Source organism: Heterodontus francisci, chromosome 4 (assembly GCF_036365525.1).
Source record: "Heterodontus francisci isolate sHetFra1 chromosome 4, sHetFra1.hap1, whole genome shotgun sequence".
Lineage (NCBI taxonomy): Eukaryota > Metazoa > Chordata > Chondrichthyes > Heterodontiformes > Heterodontidae > Heterodontus > Heterodontus francisci.
Genome location: NC_090374.1, coordinates 105,926,329 through 105,943,471, shown reverse-complemented (window position 1 = coordinate 105,943,471; position 17,143 = coordinate 105,926,329). Strand labels below are relative to the sequence as shown.

Below are 17,143 nucleotides of genomic sequence, written 5' to 3'. Positions count from 1 at the left end.
TCTTGCTTCATGCTCTGTCTGTGCACTCACCATAAATACAGATGAGACAGGCGGTGAGCACCACACCTCTGTTGGGCACAGCCACGTTGAGTGGGAGCAGGGTCAAGACAGACCTATAGCTGCCAGACATTCCAACAGCGCTGGATTTGACCCCAGAGTTGCTGCCATAGCTGGCACTTGGAGCTAAAGTGGAGCCAAGTTTGAAATTCTGATTCAAGGAAAGGACAAAGCAAATGGCTGAGGGCAGAAACTGCACAGCGAGGAGGAACGGCTTGGTAGAGTTTACATCTGCAGGCAGGATGGAAACCTTTGGCAGGCTGGATTCTGTCCCCAACCCAGGGAGTGGCAGTGGCTCCATAGAGCATAAACCTGCTGTCCTCTTGGGATGACAGCATTCATGCTCCCACCACTGCCACTGTGCCAATGCCATTGCCCATTGGCCAGCACGCCCAGATTGCTGCTGCCTGTGCAGTGTGGTGCAGTCCAAAGCCAGGCCCTCTGGCAAGACCATTACAGTCTTCACCATTGAAAGTCAGCAGCCTTCCACCAGCCATTGGGGTAATGTATTGCTTAGAAACACAAGACCAGGCAAAGGCACCTGCAGGGGCAGGCACTATGGGAATGCAAAATGGTAGTTGAGTTTTGTATGGGTTATTGGATATTTTATTGGATAAAGTTGGCATGGAATGGTCATTTTGGTGACTTATTTCAGGAGTGTAGCCAAAAGGACCCCTTTGTGGTCCATAACTGAGGAGAGTAAGGCATATTGGACAATGTGGATCTGGAGTTGGATTTGGTGAAGGACAGTATCCAAAATGTGGATGTGCCGGCTGCCCCTCCCAAGAAAGTCACTAAATCTGATGACAAGGGCTGTGCCTTCCTAATTGCCAGGTTATGGCAGATGCAATAGACCACCACAAACTGCAGTCGCTGCTCTGGCAAGTACTGGAGGGCTCCTCCAGAACAGTCAAGGCAGCAGAACCTCTAGCATCCAATTGACTGCTCAATCATGTTTCTCATGGCAAAATGGCTCACTGCACACACACTGCCCATGTATAGTTAGGTTGTAGATGGGATTCAGCCAGGCAGAGTGTATAGCTCTTATTGCCAAGCAATCTCACACTGGTTTGTCATGGCTGAAAGATTGCTGGAACAGTGGACTGGCACAAAATGATATTATGACTGCTACCAGCATGACATGTGTGGTCACACCAACTGTACATTAAGCAAGTGGTACTTTTGTAGTACCTCTCAGCCCCCTGGCCACCCCCCACCACCTTTCTCTGCTGCAGTTCAAGGGGTATTGCTAGAATTGCAGCCAAGACTGGAAGCAAGTGATGTACCCAGAGCCTTTGCAGTCACAGCCAACACCTTCCACACATGCAGCATTACTCCCTGCAGACTTCAGCTTCAAGCAACTCCTGAAACACCCAGTATGTCAAACACAGCCTGCAAAAAGGAATAAGCAAACTAACCTGTAAGATGATCCCTTAAAATAGCACTGGAGGTATGGCAAACCTCATGCTGTTGAGCACCTGTTTAGTTGTAAGTGTCTAAGAGCAAGAATTGGGATGGCAATGTCCAAATTGGCAGCACTGACAGCAAATCAGCATTAGACAGACTTCATGATTTGCCTACTTGTGCACTTCCATGCAAACATCCTCACCCAGATGGTCACCACAGGGTAGACAGAAATGAACAGAAGCCACTTTAGTATTCAAATTGCACCCAACGTACCAAATATTGTAGCCAATTTATACTTAACTAGAAGAGGGAGTTTATAGCTGGTTTGTGAACATAAATTCGAAAACTAGCATAGTTAACTTTCATTTCTGGAAGACAGTGAAAGAAAGAAAAGAAATTCAGAACATTTTATTTGCACCAAATATGAATCAATTATTCAGTGGTGTAATATTTTCATAGTGACTCAACAGCTTTAGAATTCATTTCATTGCATCGTTATCTTTACAATTTCACTGTAAATGAACACGTCTGGATCAGCATGCATCACTCATTGCTTCCAGCGAGTGCCAGCAGGATTTTCTCATAGTCTCCCTTGGTGTCATCCTGTGAAAAGATAAGAAAAACCCCCAAGGTTGGTGCTATAATACACATGTTTTGCTTTTGAATACAGACTGGGCTAAGTTTGAATAATTTTCCATCTCATTTAGTAATGAAGATTTAATTTTTTCCTCAAAAGGACTGAAAAACATTCTGGCCAGTTGACAATTTGGAAAAATTTGTATATTAAAAAAGTAATTAGAGTCTTCGTCAGGTGCATGTTTACAGTACTATTGACCTTGGCTTCAAATTCAGTCCAGGCTAATGTAAAACACTGTAGCCGCTGGAAATCTGAAACAGAGTGTTGGATACACTCTGCAGGCCAGGCACAATCTGGAGAGAGAAAGGTAGGGTTATGTTTCTCAATGGCCTGAAACATGGATTCTGACAAAAGTTCAATTTGAAATGTTAACCTTCTATTCCTCTCCAGTGTTTCCATTGCAAATGCCTGTGATTTTCACATTCAGTGAATGACATTAAGGAAAAGCATTCCAGTTCATAATGTTAAACTTGCAGTACAAAAATAGAGGGTGGTTTTATTTGCAGCTCAATTATATTGAATCTCACTTCAAGAGTAATTAAAAAGTTGTCATGTACTGTTCAAGGAATGGATGCTCAGCCTCATTAAAATTAAAAAGGAAAGTTTGGATAATTGAACATTGCTTCTTGCATGCCCATTTCAATTGGAAGAACAAACATCCTATTTTTGGGAGGAACAGGTGGTCAAAGAAAATCCAAAGCCAGGCGTTCTGGAAGTATGCCAATTACAAATCAAAGTATAAAAGGAAACTATGGGGTGGGCAGGGTGGAGAAAGAAAGGGGGAAACAAAAGGGTCACATTAGACCAAACAAGCTTTCTTGTTCTCTCCTCTTTCTCCCCAGCCCCACCAAATAAAGATTAAAGTTCACCTTAACATTTTCCATTAGGTGCGAACACAATGGTCTTCGACTAACCCCACAATTATACTTTATTTTACTTCCCAGTATTCCTACTAGCCTAAATATTAAAGATTTGAGCAACATGTACTATAGTCAAGTTACATCTATAGTAATGGAAATTTTCACTAACAAATTATAGAATTAATTTGTTTGCTAAGTTTGATATATTAGGCAACTCTGCTACAATGATACTATATTTTTCAATTGCAATAAATTTAACCTTAGAAAATTAACCAAATTTTGTTCAGGCTTATTAAATTTAAAAGTAACCTAGGCAAGTGCTTACCAAAAAGGTTGTGCTTGAATTCTATTCAAGAGAAGTCAAGGTCAGATTAACAGTAAACACTTTTATAGTGCCTTTAAAAGTGTAGTAAAGGTCACAAGACACTTAAATTTAAACTGCAAACAGCCAATTTGCATCAGGACCCCACCATCAGTCATTGTGATGTGCAGGATCAGTATGCAGAAATGTATAGCAGTGCAGAATCATCCTGCTTCATGGGATGATCTTGAAAAATTAAGGGAATAAAAAGGGAACTTAAAAAGAGGGAAGTTTAATGTTTCTCAATTGATCAAACAGGTTTACATAAAAGTAGCTAAACCATAGGATAAAGGTGGAAGGTTTGGTCATAAATCTATGGATATCCATAGAGGTCCTATAGTTAGTTCATCCAAAATGCCACCAGCAGTCTGATTCCAACTTGCTACCCAGTGATACCCTATTTGGCATTTATTAATGTCCACAGTACAAAAGCATGGAACTATGATGTCTGCAGCAACTGAATAGCTGTTACAAAGGAGTGCAAGTAGGTCAGTCAGCAGCTTCAGTCAGTTTATCAGTGCTTTTTTTTTAATAAAAGAAAAGGAGGGCTCCACATCTGCCACAATTAGTGTTACCAAACTTTGCTTTTGAAGTGCCCCTGGCTGATTTTAGAGATGACCCTCTTGTCCTCGACTAGTGGAATGTTTCCATCTACCCAAATCAATTCCTATCAAAGTGCTGAAAACCTCAAATTACCCCTTAACCTTCCAGGGAATACAAACCTAGTTCATATAAATGCTTCAATCTAACCCCTGGAGCCCTGGTAACATTTGAGTGAATCTGTCCTTTCAAGACCAATATATTTAGTTTAATTTAGAGATACAGCACTGAAACAGGCCCTTCGGCCCATTGAGTCTGTGCTGACCATTAACCACCCATTTATACTAATCCTACACTAATTCCATATTCCTACCACATCCCCACCTGTCCCTATATTTCCCTACCACCTACCTATACTAGGGACAATTTACCCATCAACCTGCAAGTCTTTGGCATGTGGGAGGAAACCAGAGCACCTGGAGGAAACCCACGCAGACACACGGAGAACTTGCAAACTTCACACAGGCAGTACCCAGAATTGAACTCTGGTTGCTGGAGCTGTGAGGCTGCAGTGCTAACCACTGTGCCGCTCAAGATGTTGGGCTCTTAGCTAATAATGGAGTAAGCAGGGCTTTGTGCAACTGTCACAAAAAAAAACTTTATATTCTAGCCCTCTAATCATATTAGTTTTTGATTGAAACAGTGTCAAGTACAAAAAAAGTGATCCGTGTACTTTGAGGCCCAAATCTTTTTGGATCTCTATCCATTCCCAGCTTAAATACTTGGAAAAATTTGTCCAAAAAAGAATGGTGTCATTTCCCAGTGTTGAAATTCATCTACTATTTTGCCCACTTTATCTGTCAATGTCTTGGTAATTTTTATGTTTCAGTCTACACTGATTACTAGATCACTAATCTTTGTGCCATTGGCAAACCTGGACATATGACTATGTATTGGGTTATCCAAGTCAATAAATATAGATGAGGCCCCAGTACTGATCTTTAGCCACTGCTAGCCATTTCCTTCCAATTCAGGCACAAACTATTTCCCTACATTACCTAGCAGCTCATTTTGGGGTCAGCAACCTGCAGCTCGAGTTGCATGCAGCTCTCAATTTTTTCCAGTTAGATTGTATAATCATGAAAAAAAAGCCTCAAATTCAAGTCAAGAAAAGTAAGAGTTGTGGAATAAAAGACCAATTTTTATGCAACACTAGTTTCAAATTGAAAAAAAAAACAAACAGTCACGCTCTAAATAAACCTGTTAGAGTGCTTTGGCTGCACCATGGGTAAAGATAATATTTTTGGTCAAGGAACAGGTTGTATAGTTGTGACCATTGTTTCTAATATATCAGACAATAAATGTATTCTGAATGTGCTATTAGAAGTTTAAAACCCACCAGAATCAATAGCCTAAAAAAATTTAGTGACATCTTAAAGTTAAAGTAAAAAACTTCCATTTAGCACAAGATCTGTTGGGGAAAAAAAGACAGAAGACAGAGAATGCTTTTTAAAATTTTTGTTCAAAATGGATATATGCTGCTTTTCCATTAATTTAATATGGATTTTTACATTTTCATTTCAAACAGGCTTATACATCATTCATGCCAATTGACAAAATCTGATTACATACTTGATGTGCAGAAAAAAAAGACAATCAAAATGTTTTCTATTAATATATTCAATACATGTACATTATATATGCAAATTTTGCCTTCTGTCAGAGACACATGGCAATTTGCCAAGTGTTTGGTTTAGAAATATGTAATTCGACTTATGGATTTAGGCACTTTTTATTTAAAAAATGGTTGTTCAGGTAAAAATAAAAAAGGTTGTTGACCCAAACCTAACCTAACCAATTTCTTAACTAGAAGAATAATTTACCTTCAATTCCATGAGCTTGAATTTTAGCTAGCAGTAACTATGGGGAACTTTATCAAAAGCCTTCTTGAAGTCTATATAAAATTACATCCATTGACATTTTCCTCTCTACCTTAGTTACTGCCTCAAAAATTCAGTCACCTTTATTAGACATACTTGCCCTTCATAAATCCATGTTGGCTCAAAATGTCTTTCGTTATCAGTCACACTGCCCTCAATTATAGATTCCATAACTTCCCCACAATGGATGTCTACAATTTTCTGGCTTCTCTCACTTTCACATACAAACTTCAAACGTCTACTTGGGTGAAGTATGAGGAAACTGACATCTGTAGAACTAGTCAGTACCTTCCATAGGAAGGAGAATTTAAAAAAAAAAAAAGAGTATAGAGATTTCAACAGCAAAGCCAAGACACTAGGGAATGCTCAATAAAAATGCCTTCACTTATATAGTAAAACAGAATTAGACTTGAGAAAGCCTAAATGCATTCCTCATCACTTCTGATCATGGCAGCACAGTGGCGCAGTGGTTAGCACCGCAGCCTCACAGCTCCAGGGACCTGGGTTTGATTCTGGGTACTGCCTGTGCGGAGTTTGCAAGTTCTCCCCGTGTCTGCGTGGGTTTCCTCCAGGTGCTCTGGTTTCCTCCCACATGCCAAAGACTTGCAGGTTGATGGGACAATTTATAATGGCCAATTTACCTTAGTATAGGTAGGTGGTAGGGAAATATAGGGACAGGTGGGGATGTGGTAGGAATATGGAATTAGTGTAGGATTAGTATAAATGGGTGGTTGATGGTCGGCACAGACTCGGTGGGCCGAAGGGCCTGTTTCAGTGCTGTATCTCAAAACAAAAAGAGCCAACTAACGAGAGCAATCTTACCTCAATTGCTTTGTAAAGGGTTGTTCCATATTTAGCTTTGTATGCCATTTTGATGTCCTTCAAATCTACTTCAGAGCGGGAAATCATAATTCTGATCAAAACTTTATCTTTGGTACCATAGCCCTGTTCAAACATACGAAGTAGGATTTAATAGCCAATTTGAAATGGTCAAGTCTGAAGCTAGTTGTTAATATTTATGAATTCTTACAATAGTGATCAGTAAGAGTAGCATTACAAGGATACAGTACTAGAATGATTTGCTAAGTTCAAATCTGAATTCTATAAATCTGGCAATTTATAGGCTACCACAAGCATTAATGAACCACTGCTTCCAAGAGAAAGAAACTAGTTATCACAATGTGCAAGTCCCATGTTACATTTGAAGTGGCTGGCTAGGCCAATTAAAAGGCTGTGTTTGCTGACAATGCAATCACTAGGTGGCACAGTACTTGCACAAATGCAGCCTCATGCACTAAAAAGTCACTGTCTGATGTTTTTGGCAGCTGCCAGTAGTAAAGATGGTGCTGCTCAATTTATCACAAACAAATGAAACCTAAATACTGCCTCCATCTCACCCCCAACAGTAGTGTGCTCCCTCTTGCCATCATGCTTTTCTTCACCACTGCCTCCCATGCCCATTTGCTCACCACGTGATCCACATCTTGCCATTTCTCCCCCCTCACCACCTGTGGGCCACTCGCTCCCAGGCTTGCCACTTCATCCCCTCTACTCCTGCTCCCTCCCCTGCCTATCTGGTCACTCTCCCCCAACATGGGGAAGAAAGCTGGCAATCACAGGAAGGAGCGGGGAAGCAGAGGCTAGGAAGTGCAAAGACAGGATTGAGTGACGCACAGATCGGTGGGGGTGGGGGTTGAAGCGTGGAGCAAGCAGCCGAGGGGAGAGAAGTGGGGAGCAAGTGGCCGACAGGTGGGATGGGAGGGGGGGGGGCGGTGAAGTAGGGAGCAAATGGCAAGCAGACGTTGCAGTACGCAATTAAGTTTTCACATGCACGTGTGAGTTAGTCCTGGCAAGCCAGGTGCTGATGTAGGTTGTGCACAGCACCACACTGACAGCAAGTCTGTTCTGCACATATGCCAAGCTGGGGAACTCTGGTGATAATCAGTGCTGGGCTGCATTGTCAGGAGTCACTTATTAAAAACATCTTCCTTGCCAGACATCAAAGGTGATTAGGGCTCAGAAAAGGGCAGGCCATTCAGCCCATTGAGTCTTTAAGAGCAATCCAGTGAGTCCCACTCTCTCCATATCCCTGCAATTGTTTCTGTAAGCATTTATCCAATTCTCTAGAGAGACTATTGAATCGATATCCATCACTTTCAGGTAGTGCATTCAAAGCTCTAACCAGTCATCACATGAAATGTTTTTTCCTCATATCAACTCTTTTTTGCCAATCACCTTAAATCTACACCTTCTGATTAGGACCCTCCAGCCATTGGAAACTATTTCCCTTTATTTGCTTTAAAGCCTTCATGTTTTTAAAAACACCCATGAAATCTCCTCTTGGCCTTCTCAGTTGCAAGGTGAATGACCCCAGCTTCTGCAAGTCACCTTTTGTCCTGGAACCAGTCTTTTAAATCTCTTCTGTACCCTCTCCAAAGCCTTCACATATTTTCTAGTACATGTCCAGAATTAGACAATACTCTAGCTAGGGTCAAACTAATGTTTTATATTTGTTTGCCCAACTTCTGAGCTATTGTTCTTATGCCTTTATTTATAAAGCTTTAGGATCCCATATACTTTGTTAACTGGTCCTACCACCTTAAAAAGATTTGTGCACAAGTACCTCCAAGTCTCTGTTCTTGCACCCCTTTAAAACTACCACTTAGCATGTATTGTCTCTCTTCATACCAATATATCTCACCTCACTTTTCTACAGGAATGGGTGGGCTGTCTTATGAGGAAAGATTGGACATGCTAGGCTTGTATCTGTTGGAATTTAGAAGATTAAGAGGCAACTTGATTGAAACACAAGATCCTGAGGGGTCTTGACAGGGTGGATGTGGAAAGGAGGTTTCCCCTTGTGGGAGAATCTAGAACCAGGTGTTACTGTTTAAAAAGTAAGGGGTCTCCCATTTAAGACAGTTGAGGAGAAATTTTTCAGAGGGTCATGGGCCTTTGTAATTCTCTTCAGGAGAGTGGAGGCAGAGTCTTTGAATATTTTTAAGGCAGAGATAGATAGATTCTTGATAAGCAGGGGTGGGGGGTGGGGGGGGGGCGCAGGGAAGGAAGGAGGTGAAAGGTTATCGGGGGTAGGTAGAAATGTGGAGTAAACAGTTCAGCCATGAAGTTGTTGGCCAGAATTTTACACCAGCCCAGCAAGCTGGATGGTGGTGGGAGAAAATGGTGTAAAATTGGAGCGGAGGCTCCAGGAGGCCTTCACGACCTGCTTTCGCCTCCACCCCACTTTACATGAGGGTGGCAGAAAATGAGCCACCCGCCCCAGGCCAATCAAGGCCCATAAGTTGCCAATTAATGGCCACTTGAGGGTCTTCACCAACCCCCATGGGAATTTTACCCATGGCAAGCAGACATCCTGGAACCAGGAAAGGCTGCCCGGTGAAAGCTGTTGGCCTCTGCGCCCCGGGGAAGGAATGGGGGGGGGGCGCGCCTGAAAATTGGGCACAGGGTGCCGATTGAGGGCTGCTCCCACTTCCCCAGGACTCAAGATGCCCCCCTTACCCCACCCCCCCAAAACAACCACCCTTGCCTTGCTGATGACCCCTGGTGAGGCAACCCAAACTTACCTGCAGTCCTGGCTCCATGTCCTCAGCTGGGCTGCAGTCCCAGCAGTGGCCACCACTCCCAATGGTGTTGTTGAAATTAATAGCTGCTCGCCTGAAGATTGGCTGGCAGCTCAATGAGGCGGGATGTCCCACCTCAAGTGGGTGGAAGTCCGGCTTCAGAACAATTAAAGCCTCGGGACACAAAATATGGGACGGATCTCCAGGCTAGGCGGAAGCGGGTTTGCCACTGAATTTTATGTTGGTGGCCAGCTCCCGTCTGCCCGATGTAAAATCCAGCCCATTGAATGGTGGAGCAGGCTCGAGGGGCCAAGTGGCCTATTCCTGCTCCTTAATTGTTTGTTGCATGTAATTTCATCTGCCATATGTCTGTCCATTCTACTTGGCAGTTTCTGTCCTCCTGAAGTCTACTCTGGTCTTCCTCACTGTTTATGACACTTAGCGTTCTGTAAATTTTAAAATCATGCCCTATACCTCCAAGTCCATCTCATTAGTCTATGAGATAAAGCACTGGTCCTGGGACTGAGTCTTGGAAACGCTATTGTATACCTCCAAGTCTGAAAAACATCCAGCCATTCAATACAATGATTTTCGATCCTTAGATAATTTTGAATACATGTTGCTACTGCCCCTTTTATTGAATGGGCAGTCAATTTTGCAAACAAGCTGGTATAATCACTAATAACTACAAAGAACAGTACAGCACAGGAACAGGCCATTCAGCCCTCCAAGCCTGCGCTGATCTTGATGCCTGTCTAAACTAAAACCTTCTGCACTTCGAGGACCATTTCCCTCTATTCCCATCCTATTCATGTATTTGTCAAGATGCCTCTTAAATGTCATTATCGTACCTGATTCCAGCATCTTCCCAGCAGCAAGTTCCAGGCACCCACCACCCTCTGTGTAAAGAACTTGCCTTGCACATTCCCTCTAAACTTTGCCCCTCTCACCTTAAACCTATGCCCCCTAGTAACGGACTCTTCCACCCTGGGAAAAAGCTTGTGACTATCCACTCTGTCCATGCCGCTCATAACTTTGTAAACCTCGATCATGTCGCCTCTCCACCTCCGTCGTTCCAGTGAAAAGAGTTATCCAACCTCTCCTCATAGCTAATGCCCTCCAGACCAGGCAACATCCTGGTAAACCTCTTCTGTATCACTGTGCCCACTGCTTCCTCTTTGTCAATTCCAAAATCACTGCCCAAGTTTTGCCTTGGACACACTTCTTTAATGCTTGCGCATCAGCCTTTCTTAAAGTTTAGGTTGTTGACATAGGACTTATCAATTTGGCAAGTTACTTCTAAAATTAGCACCTTTCCCAACAAACCCCTCCCCCCACCCCAAAAAAAAAACAAACTGATTTCTCCTAAACTGGAGAAATTATGTACAATACACTCACCTTCATTGAATTATACAGCTTCTCAGCAAAGTAGTCCGGTTTGTTTCCCATGCATTTAACTGTGCCAAAAGAATAAAATCATGAACAGGAGAAAATGTCATGTTTACTGTGCAATTTCTTATCCCTTGTGCCAAGAATTATTGCTACACGAGGAGTGAAAGCCTTCAAGTAGCATTGTGGTATGTTTTTAGAATGGATTTCAAGTCCATTAATGTGATGGGGTTGCAGCATAAAAGCAAAGATGGAATCTATATAAAAAAAGGTCAAACTTAAATGAACAAAACTAGATATTATGCATGTTGCCCACTAGGTTTAACATCTAATACAATTATTTAACTCTTGTTGAAATTCATTTTGCCACACGGCATCATGAAGTGTGGTAAAGAATTGAACCCAGAGCAATTCCAAAACAGTCTAAAAAGTTTTGTGTTCCCACATGGAGAGAGAATAGTAGATCAAAGAAGCAAAGAATGCAGTCAAAAGTTACAGAAAAAAAAATATGCAATTGATTTGCTGCCAGTTTCCAAAATACTTTCCAGGAGACTGTAAAGTAAGCCACAGGAATGTTTTCTGTGGAGGAAAGTTCATACCACTGGAGTTAGATAAACTATTTTAGTGGTCTGAACTTTGCTTATAAACAGCAGTGTAGTTACAGTGTAAGCTATAACATGAATCCAGAGTCAAGGGCCACTTAGTTACTGCAACAGTCTGGACAGGATTTTTCTGCATGCTTCAGGAGCTTGCACTGTGTGGGAAACAGAATTGGCCAATTAGTGGCCAGAGAGCAGGCTTGCCAACTAATTTAAGTATTGTGGGCAGGCTCTCAAAGCTGGAGGGCCAATAAGAGGCCCTCTAGCACTGAAGCAGCAGCAGGCTGCCAAGACAAGCGAGAGAGAGGGGGCACCTCTAAAGTGGAGGTGTCTTCTCCAAACTTTTTCAAATTGAAAGTAAAAAATGGCCTTTGCAGCAAGGCTGGTTGGGCAGGGGGTAGAAATTCCTCCACAGGGCAGCCTGTGGCTGCTGCTGAACCCAGACAGGTATGGAGAGAGTCTCAAAGCCTGCCTGGAGCACTAGCCCTCTAGTTTGCTGCCAGGCAACAACCTCCAGGCAACTAAACAGACCCCACTGCCTGCAGGGATCTGGAGACCAGCCAGAAGAATCAGTCAGTTTCCAACAATAGGCCTTGAATTACTTCAATCGGCTACTTGCTGTTTGCAGGCAGGTGACCCTGCCACACCCACCCCCCCACCACCCACCTCCAGGAGAAAGGACCAGAAGCAGGTAAGAGCTGGGGAATCAGCATCTAAGCTGGCACTACTACTTTTAGCTCTCATCCATCTGCATTGCTGGCACGAACCAGGCTAAAAACCCTACCCTTCAGTTTAAAGCAATTTCAGACCATGACCAGATTTACAGTCTAACTTTAGTGCTTGTGTAAGGTAATAGGACTTTGCACCAACAGTAAACTGGTCATTTTATGTTCTGTGGATGATACTGGCAAGGTCGCATTTACTGTCCATTTATGGGTGTGAGCCACATCAATGAATTGCAGCAGTCATTGTGGGAACATACTGTTAGATACCTTGACATGGCAAAAGTAGTAAACTTGCACTTATTTTCAGAAGTGATGTATCATAACATTACCTTTCCCAAAAGGTACCACAAGTTCTGTTTGATATGCATGTCACTTCCACTGATGTTAAATGTTTGCTTTTAAGTCCAATTAGTTGACACTGCATTCTAAATATGTAAAAAAGTTATCCCTATGGCCATAGAAGATATTATACAAGACAAATTCAAATTTACCCTATTATGGCCACCATTTTCAATGTAAATAGCCAACACCCTGCAACTAAACCCATTTATTTACTAGCCAAAATAAGATCTGATGAGAATCTAGGTCATTTTAGATGATATGGAGGAATGCAAAAATCTATGTGCACTAAAGCAACTATATTTTAAAAACCTCTATAGGAAGAGTGGCCAACCATCTAAACTGAAAATGTAATAAAATGTATTGCAATGCTATTTGATCACATTACCAAAGTAATGGATTTTGAAACTCATTGTAATGTGACAGATTTGCTTTTTCAGCCAGTCTTTGAAGTCCAGATTGAATAAATGGTTCCACTTATGTTGAGTTACCAGCAGGCCCAAGCTCAGTATGATTACCATTTCAGATTTGCACCTGGCATCCATAGAGACTAGCAGAATATCTTCTAGCATGTTGGCAGTAGCAATGTTGCACATCTATTCTACACAGTGTAGTGTCAATCCAAAGAATGTGATGCTTTAGGGCAACAACTGACAAACCCTGCTCTAGAGCAGAGGCATCATCACTATACTGATCTGTTTCTATTTGAAACACTGCAAAGCAACACAAGATTTAAAAAGCTAGATAGTATTTCACATACCCAAAGATATGAGAACATTTTCTATGTCCCCCTTCAGTTCAAGATCCAAGGCCTTGTCGATCTCATGTTTACTGTACTTTGTGTACCTTTCAAACACTGGAATAGAATACAGGATAATTAATGACCATGAATTTCTCAATAACATGCTAACTAAAAGAGCATGTTCACAAATCATATTTCATCATTGAAATTTAGTTTAATTGCAATAGCATAAAATTAAACATGGAAAAATCTTCAAGTCACAAAAATTGAAACATGAATATAAACTCAGCTAATTTCAAATTGGGGTGTTATCCAAACCAGACTTGGGTGGGGTGGTTATGTTAAGAGAAAGAAAATAGGAGTAGGGTGTTCTGACTGACCTAGTGTTTAAATGAAAAGTTGTTGGATAGCAATGCTAGGATTTAAAAAAATCACTAATGTAATGTTAAAATTTAGCAAAATGGTACAGTAATCATTCTGAACTTAGTGGGGTCAGTCATATGGTTTAAGTTTGTTACAAGGCAACTACTCCAGTAGTTTATCAGCCAAGTGATGTATAAGAAATGGAGAAGCAGGAAGAAGCCATTCCACCCTCTTGAAAAATACACCGTTAAGCTCATCCTACTTTCCTGCAGTCTCTTGAGCCCATTTATGATGTGTCCAATAGTTTCCCTGATTCATTACTTTGTACAAAATAGTACTGCCTGAATTCAACTTCTCCCTCCCTCATTTTTTTACTGTATGGTGCTTTCACTCAGACAATAATTTCTTCAGTACTTAGATGGAATTATGCAGGTTTGCCACCTTCAAGGATTGTGTCACAATAGCTCAGTTCCATTTCTGAGCAGTATGTGGCATAACAATTCCTAATTAATAACAAAACTCCCAAATTTTGATGGAATACCTAAAAGCCCCCATACTTCAGCAAGGTGGTTGTGATTCAGGATCCTCCAAGATAAGAAAATAGTACAGTACAGGACTCAATGCTGTATTGCTAGAGTCATCCATAAGAGACAGTTGAAGCCTCTTATCATTAAAGTGTTCATTAATCTCAAATACCATGACATCTTCCCTTACCCAAGGCAAGATTATGAAAGTGAAAAAAAAGCAGAGCAGGAATAGAGTGGAAGGTTGCTTGGATAAAGCAAGAATGCTAGGTCTGAAGATAGATGCTCCAAAACTCGATTAGGTAGAGTTAATTGAGTTGGATGGATCATTTGACTGACTCATGGTAAAATTTCAAATTCAGTTTGAGGGCAAGCAACTTGGGTCTCAAACCAGTCCTCAACTTAAACAAGGGCAATTACAGGAGGTATGAAGAAAGTTGTCTGAAGTGGGCTGCAAAAATAGACTAAGTGGATGAGCAGTGGCAGACATTTAAGCAGATATTTCATAATGCTCAGCAAAAATTTATCCAAGTCAAAAAGAACTCGATGAGAAGGATAAACTACGTGTGGTTAACGAAGGTGGTCAAGGAGAGTATCCGATCAAAAACGAAAAGCATATAAAGTGGCAAAAACTAGTGGTAGGCCTGAGGATTGGGAATTTTTTTTTTTGGGAACCAACAGCAGATGACTGAAAAGCCAATAAAGAGGGAGAAAATTGATGAAAGTAAATTGGCAAGAAATATAAAAAAATACAAGAGCTTCTATGGGTATATAAAAAAAGGGTTGTTAGTGAACGTGGGACCCTTGGAGGATGCAACTAGAGAACGGATAATGGGGAACATGGAAATAGCAGGTAATTTAAACCAATATTTTGCATCGGTCTTCAGTGGACGACACTATAAACATCCCACAGATATCAGATAAGCAAGGAGCTAAAGGGAGGAAAGATCTTGTAACAGCCTATCATGAGGGACAAAGTATTTGACAAACTATTGCAACTAAAGGCAGACAGGCCACCAGAACCTGATGGTCTGCATCCAAGGGTTTTAAAAGGAAATGGCTTCAGAACTCACTGGTTCTGGGAGGGTCCCAGCAGATTGGAAAACCATGAATGTGACACCCCTGTTCAAGGGAGGAAGAGAAAAAGCAGGAAACTATAGGTGTCAGCCTAACAGTCATTGGGAAAATGCTAGAGTCCATTATTAAGGAAGAAATAGGACATTTAGAAAAGTTTAACAGTCTACATGGTTTTGTGAAAGGGAAATCAGGTTTGACAAATCTACTACAGTTCTGAGGATATAACAAGCAGAGTTGATAAAGAGAAACTGGTAGATGTAGTGTATTTGGATTTCCAGACAGCATTTGATAAGGTGCCACAAAAGATTATAGCTCATGGTATTGGGGTTAATGTATTAGCATGGATTGAGGATTGGTTAACTCAAAATACAAAGTCGGAATTAATGGGTCTTTTTCAGGTTGGAAAGACAACTAGTGGAGTGCCACAAGGATCAGTCCTACAGCCTCAATTATTTATAATATATATTCATGACTTGGAGGGGACAGAGTGTAATATATCCAAATTTGCTGACGATACAAAAAATAGGTGGGAGGGCATGTTGTGATGAGGACATAAGGAATCTGCAGGGGGATATAGATAGGTTGAGTGGGCAAAAACTTGATAGATGGAGTTTAATGTAGGAAAGAGAGATCATGCACTTTGTTAGGAAGGATCAAAAGGCAGACTATAATTTAAATGGAAGGAGACTTCAAAAAAGTGTAACATTGAGGGATCTGGTTGTTCTTGTGCATGAAACAAAGTTAGCATGCAGGTGCTGCAAATAATTAAGGAGGCAAATGGAATTTTGGCCTTTATTGTTGTTGGGTGGTGGCGGGGGTGGGGGGGGAGGGAGGTGGTGGTTGGGGGGTTGAAGTTCAAAAATGTGGAAGTCTTGTTACAACTGTATAGGGTGTTGGTGAGGCTGCACCTGGAGTACAGCGTACAGTTTTGGTCCCCATATTTCAGAAAGGCTATACTGGCATTGGAGGCAGTTCAAAAGAGATTCAGTAGGCTGATTCCTGGGATGAAGGGGTTGACTTATCAAGAAAGGCTAACCAGGTTAGGCCTTTATTCATTCAAGTTAAGAAGAATGAGGGGTGATCTTATTGAAACATGCAAGATTCTGAGGGGACTCGACAGGGTAATTGTTGAGATGATGTTTCCACTAGTGGGGGAAATCTTGAACAAGGGGACATAGTTACAGAATAAGGAGACATTCATTTAAAACTGAGATGTGAAAGAATTTCTCCTCAGAGGAAGCGAATGTCTGGAATTCTCTACCCAAAAGTTGTGGAAACTAGATCACTGAAAGTATTTAAAGAGGAGGTAAATAGATTTTTGAAATATCAGGGAATTGAGGGCTGAGGAGGAAATAAGAGTTGAGGTTTGGAGCAGATCTTACTGAATGGTGGGGAAGGCTTGAGGGGCCGAATGGCAATCTCCAGCTCCTATTTCTTATGTTCTTATGACTGCACGAATGATAAGTAAAGGTGGATTTCATGCTAAAAGCCATATTGATAGGCAACTGAAAACTACATCCAAATTGTTCCAGTTGACACTTCAAAATAAACAATGTGTGAAGAATTTAGTTACCTAATAAATCATGATGCAAAGTGCTGATAGTAGAATTTGGTTATCAGGTGAGTCACAAGTGTTTGGAAGAGTTTCTTTACTCCAGAGTATTGACAATTTGGTCAACTCTTACCTGTTTGCATGTGCGTAGCATTTCTGCTTGTAAGAATGTTAATGAAGGTTTCAACATCAGTCCCTTTCCTTTTTTCACCAGCTTCATACAAAGCCTAGATTAAATATACAAGTGTATTTCTGGCATTACTTTTTTTTTGGCTGAGAAATGTACAGGAGTTGACAGAAGTAATCAACTCACCCTTGCATCGTCATCGGCAAGATCATGATCCACTGCACAACTTTCATCTCTGGATGCCTAGCAATAGATATGATTTAAAATTAGTCCATGTTTGAAATGTACTTTTTTTTTTAAATATATCAAAATGGGCCTTGAAT

The 17,143-nt window shown here is 41.4% G+C and overlaps 1 protein-coding gene across 5 annotated transcripts in view; it reads right to left on the bottom strand.

Annotated features, from left to right (window-relative positions):
* Window positions 1–1,857: 1,857 nt before the first annotated feature.
* The window catches only part of anxa1a (annexin A1a), a 32,873-nt gene continuing 17,587 nt past the window's right edge, over window positions 1,858–17,143 (bottom strand). For all 5 annotated transcript variants that reach the window (XM_068028863.1, XM_068028864.1, XM_068028860.1 and 2 more), the window contains 6 exons: window positions 17,007–17,063; window positions 16,827–16,920; window positions 13,196–13,291; window positions 10,782–10,840; window positions 6,625–6,747; window positions 1,858–2,067 (listed from right to left, as the gene is read on the bottom strand). In XM_068028863.1, coding sequence (XP_067884964.1) covers window positions 2,008–2,067; window positions 6,625–6,747; window positions 10,782–10,840; window positions 13,196–13,291; window positions 16,827–16,920; window positions 17,007–17,063 — 489 coding nt within the window. In that variant the 3' untranslated portion in view covers window positions 1,858–2,007. The remainder of the gene's footprint in view (window positions 2,068–6,624; window positions 6,748–10,781; window positions 10,841–13,195; window positions 13,292–16,826; window positions 16,921–17,006; window positions 17,064–17,143) is intronic.